The sequence below is a fragment of the Nannospalax galili genome, unplaced genomic scaffold (assembly GCF_000622305.1).
Source record: "Nannospalax galili isolate Female #2095 unplaced genomic scaffold, S.galili_v1.0 scaffold287, whole genome shotgun sequence".
Taxonomy (NCBI): domain Eukaryota; kingdom Metazoa; phylum Chordata; class Mammalia; order Rodentia; family Spalacidae; genus Nannospalax; species Nannospalax galili.
Window position 1 is genome coordinate 2,231,223 of NW_008357493.1, and position 5,348 is coordinate 2,236,570.

Sequence of the window (5,348 nt, forward strand, 5' to 3'; positions counted from 1 at the left end):
ATTCTTTTGACATTTTTGGCCTTTGGAACAGAGTATGCTGCTAACAGTCCCAAGGACATTGTGAGTTTTAGCCAAGAAACTGGCTACTTTCCTTTGGGGTCTTTTTACCCTAACTGCCTAGCCCTGACTTCATTTTTTTAAAAAATGAGACTGTACCTGACCTTTTAAAAAAAGACTTTTTATTTTAATTATGTGTTTATATGTGTGTTTGTGTATGGGTATGTGTATGTGAGTACAGTGCCTGTGGAGTTCAGGAGAAGATATTGGATCCCCTGGAGCTGGAGTTACAGGCAGTTGTGAGCCTCCTGACATGGGTGCTGGGAACCAAACTTAGGTCCTCTGCAAGAGTAGTGTCTGCTCATACCTGCTGAATCATCTCTCTATCCCTCTGACCGTACTTCTTTATGGGAGGAGTGTCTAGAAGAGTATGGCTTACTTTAGTTTGCCATAATAAATTATCATTAAGATGGAAAAAAGTTGAAAAATGAATTAAGTGGAGCTGGAGAGATGGCTCAGCAGTTAAGAGCACTGGCTGATTTTGCAGAGGACCTGGGTTCAGTTCCCAGCACACCCTGCATGGTGGTTAACAAATATCCTTAGCTCCAGTTCTAGGGGATCAGGTGCCCTCTTCTGGCCTCTGTGGACATTGTATTCATATGGTACACTCATACATGTAGGCAAAACACTCATACACCTAAAATAAAAATAAATTTTAAAAGTGGATTAAATATGAAAAAGCAAAATGAAAAGCTGTATTCTTGCTTGGAACATTGCACACAGGAAAATAATCATTCTAGGTACTATTTATTATTTAGAATATGGTTACTTTTTTTGTATATACATGCCTCCTCTCTACTGGATCATACTTGCATTTAAAACATTTATCATGTTCTTGGCATTTTGCATGCTGTTACATCTTTCTGGACCTACCATACCTTCCATTTCCCTGCTTGGAGCCCTGGAGAAGTTGTGACTTTGAGTTACAGTGACTAGGAGCGAGGGGAGGGCTCTGGAGGAGGTTTGTCACCTGACAGTGCCAGTCCCCACTGTGAAACCTTGAGCACAGTTCTGTGGGGGTTTCCTTTCCTCATCTGGGAGGTGAGGGTAAAAACAGGACTGTGCCTGTGTGATTGTTAGAAGTATTTAACACGGTGCCAAGATCTGTACCTTGTAGCTAATAATACCTGAAGTAATAAAGTTACTCTGTACCACATATAATTTGTGTTGGAATTAGGACTTGAAATTACATTCCAGAACTTTGTATTTTAGCTCTCTCTTCCACGCATGAGAATTACAAGCTCTTGTTACCTTATAATTGTTTCTGTTACCTTACAGAGAGTGGTGGCAAGAAGCTCAGAAAAATAAGAAAATCACACCCAATCCTCATGACACCAAAGTGAAGAAGAAACTACGGAAGTTGCAGCTGACCCCTGGCTTCCCCAATCCAGCGGTTGCTGATGCTTATCTCAGGCCTGTGGTGGATGACTCCAAGGGATCGTTTCTGTGGGGGCAACCTGATCTTGTCAAGATTAGAGAATATCCTTTGTTTCTTAAAACTTCTGGGAATATCAAGCCATACATAGACTAGTGTTTAAAACTCCTGGAACCTGGATCACTTTTTTTCCCCATATCCCATATATCTGAGGCCCTCTTAGTTTCTTTTCTTTCCTTGGTTTTATTATTATTTTTTCAGTACTTGAGAGTAAACTTAGGCCTCTACCGCTGAGCTATAGCCCCAACCCTTTAATGAGAAAGGACCAGCAGCAGTAGCACTCATAGAAAGGACCACAGGTTTAAGGATTACTCTGAAAGAATAGAGATTGATGCTTTTCCATTCTGTGCATTTAAAGAATAATTTGGATGACTGTTGCAATGCGTACAATAGAATTAATCTAAGTACAGCTTCCTGTTTCAAAGAAATCCATAGGCTATCTGCCCCTTGCTTTTATTCTAGGTTAGCTGTGCTTTGTAGTCTGGAGTCTTTGATGTCCTGGAAGGAATTGTCAAGTGTCTTCTGTCTTAGGATATCATCAGAACATACCGCAGGATGATTGTGCTGGGCTTACTTGTTTTACCAGCCTTTTATTTGACCACTTTAAACTTCATGAGTACAATTATCTTCGGAGATACAGGGAATAACATCAAGGGCTGGTTCTTGGACCTTTTAATATATTTCTTATGTCTCTACAATCATCTGTAAGTCTTAACTACCTTCATGTTTTGTCAGCGGTATTTTGGCTGGAACGGGACAAAGACAGACGAATTGCTGTTACCGGTATTAAAGCAACTGAATGCCCAACAGGTAATCATGGTGACTCTTCCTTAATCCAGGGAGAAGACTCAAGTTAGTAGGATTTTGACTGAGAGCTGTTAAAGTCCAGCTAAGTCTTATTTCAGGGCATGTAAGGTGGTACTTTAGATAAGGAACAGAATAAAATTTTTAAAAGGGGGAAAATTGGGCTTTGTGTTCATTTTCTTTCTTAAAAAAATATTTATTTTTATTTTATGTGTATTGAATGTAATGCCTGCATGTGTGTAAGTGCACCCATGTCATGCAGTGCCCACTGAGATCAGAAGAGGGTGTCAGATTCCCCTGGAACTGGAGTTATGGACAGTTGTTAGCTATCATGTGCTGCTGGGAATTGAATCCAGGTCCTCTGCAAGAGCAGCTGGTGTTCTTAACTGCTGAGCCATCTTTCTGGCCCCTGTGTTCATTTTTTAATGTCACTATTATGGCTGCAGGGAGTTTTCTTATTAGTACCCACTGAGATCAGAAGAGGGTGTCAGATTCCCCTGGAGCTGGAATTATGGACAGTTGTTAGCTATCATGTGCTGCTGGGAATTGAATCCAGGTCCTCTGCAAGAGCAGCTGGTGTTCTTAACTGCTGAGCCATCTTTCTGGCCCCTGTGTTCATTTTTTAATGTCACTATTATGGCTGCAGGGAGTTTTCTTATTTATGCTGACTAAAAAATTCTAGTCTAATAATTGAGTTAATAGTAAGATGTTTGAGACTAAATGTACTACTCCTTTGGAGGTATTTTTAGTTTTTAAAAGCCTAGGCAGTACCCACTCCCTAACAGCTCTAATAACACCAATACTTTAATTTACAACTTAGCATCTGATTTTTAAAGGCCTGTGTTCAGTCATACTGAGATAGCTATAGAAAAGGTTTCTGAGGAGGATTTTGCCTCTTGTATGGCCTTCTAAATGGGTAACTGTATCTTGCCTCATTCGTATGTCCTGTTCACATCAGACAAGCTTTCTCCCATCTCAGACGCCAGCCATAAAACTACAGACTGTTCAACAGAAATGAGACACATCTTTTTTTAAAGGTTTACTTAAAAAATTATTTTATTAGTATTTTTTTAAATTTTATTTATTATTTTTATTTTATGTGTATACATGTATTGCCCTTATGTGGGTAAGTGCACCCATGGTCATGCAATGCCCGTGGAGGTCTGAAGAGGCTGTCAGATCCCCTGGGACTGGAGTTATGGACAGTTGTTAGCTGCCATGTGGGTGCTGGGATTCGAACCCGGGTCTTCTGCAAGAACAACCAGTGTTCTTAACCACTGAGCCGTCTCTCCAGCCCCAATTATTATTACTTTTTTATTTTATGTGTATGGGTGTATTGCCTGCATGTGTGTAAGTGCAAGTGTGTCCCAGTGTCATCTAGTGTCTGCAGAGGTCAGAAGAGGGTGTCAGATCACTTGGAACTGGAGTTAGGACAGTTGTTAGCTGCGATGTGGGTGCTGGGAATTGAAACGGGCTTCTCTGCAAGAGCAGCCAGTGCTCTTAACCACTGAGCCATCTCTCCAGTCTCAAGATGCATCTTTCATTTTTTTTTTTTTTTGTTGTTGTTGTTTTTTTTTTGTTGCTATTGTTGTTGTTCTTTTTTTTGACAGGGTCTCCCTAGTCCCAGCCCGGCTAGAAGTCACTATGTAGGCCAGGGTGGCCTCATCTCACAGAGATCCACCTGCCTCTGCCTCCCAGGGCTAGGATTAAAGGCGCTTACTACCATACCCAGCAGACAAATCTTTTTAAAACATTTTTAATTGAATTGTATATTTCATACACAACATCTTAATTGTCTTTGTACTCCCTTCCCCATCAACACCCTCTTAAAGCACCCCCCCACCACCACTAGATTTCTTGCATTCTGTCATTTATGTTAAGGCCTATCGAGTTAATTTAGTGGCCCCTGACATCCCTCACTGCAAGTTCATCCACTGGGGTCTTATCAGCCTATCTAGAGTCACACCCTTAAAGAAATCATCTCTTCCTCACCCAGTAGCAATCAGTTGCCCAATAGTTAGTTCTTTGGCTAAGATTGGGGCCTGCTGCCCATTTCTACAGTTCTATGCTGGGTCTTTGCTTGAATTTGCATGGGTCTTGTGCATGCTGTCCCATTGCCAAAGTTCATATGAGCAAGGTCCCAGGAGCCTCTAAGACTTTGTTTCTATATGGTCATGCTTTTAAGATGAGTAAAGTCCCATTAAGTTTGAGTAATTTTGAAAAGAAAAAGACCATAAAACTTGTTTTAAAAATATTCCTAGGTGTTTCACATTGTCTATCTGATGACTTTTATCTACTGGGAATGTAAGCCAACCAAGAATAAAAATGTTCCTAGTGACTGGTTTTTCCTTAACTTCAGATAAATTCTCTTGTAATATATTTTCCCTTTTCATTCTGGGACTTAAGTTTTTTCTTCAAAACTGGAAAGTGAAGACAGTGAACTAAAACTGTCACCTCTCTCCTCATACTGTTGCTGTCATTTAGAGCTATTTTCTTTTGCTTCCCACATTAATTTGCTCCCATACATAAATTCCTATTGAGAGAACTGTTCTCCCGTCCCCTTTGGCTTATCACTGTAAAACATTTTTTTGTGTGTTACATACTTTTCATAGTTTCAGAGAAGCAGCTCATGTTGCTTGATTGAAGTGATTTAAACTGCTTCCGTTTCTTTGTTGAGCTTTCAGTTTTCAGGTTTATATATAATGCTGTGATAAACATTAGCCTACAGCTTTGCCCAATTTTGTAAGAGTATCTTTTTAAAAGTGGATCCATTGAACACAAAGCATGAATTTTTTTTCATAATTTTTTTTTTTGGTCTTTTTGAGACAGGGTCTCCCTATAGCCCCAGCTGTCCATTGAACTCACTATGTAGACCAGGCTGGCCTTGAACTCACAGAGATCTACCTGCCTCTGCCTCCCAAGTGCTGAGATTAAAGGCGTGTGCCACCACGCCCAGCTTTTCATGAATGTTTTTTAATAGCTCCTAATGCATACAGTGAGTTTGTCTCCTAAGGTACTGGGTGGTGATGGTACTTTTAAAAGAAAGACAATG

The 5,348-nt window shown here is 40.3% G+C and overlaps 1 protein-coding gene across 1 annotated transcript in view; it reads left to right on the forward strand.

The window, feature by feature from the left end:
• The window catches only part of Ercc5 (ERCC excision repair 5, endonuclease), a 38,847-nt gene that overhangs the window by 32,494 nt on the left and 1,005 nt on the right, over nucleotides 1–5,348 (forward strand). The window contains exons 13-14 of the mRNA XM_029557207.1: nucleotides 1,336–1,536; nucleotides 2,218–2,302. Coding sequence (XP_029413067.1) covers nucleotides 1,336–1,536; nucleotides 2,218–2,302 — 286 coding nt within the window. The remainder of the gene's footprint in view (nucleotides 1–1,335; nucleotides 1,537–2,217; nucleotides 2,303–5,348) is intronic.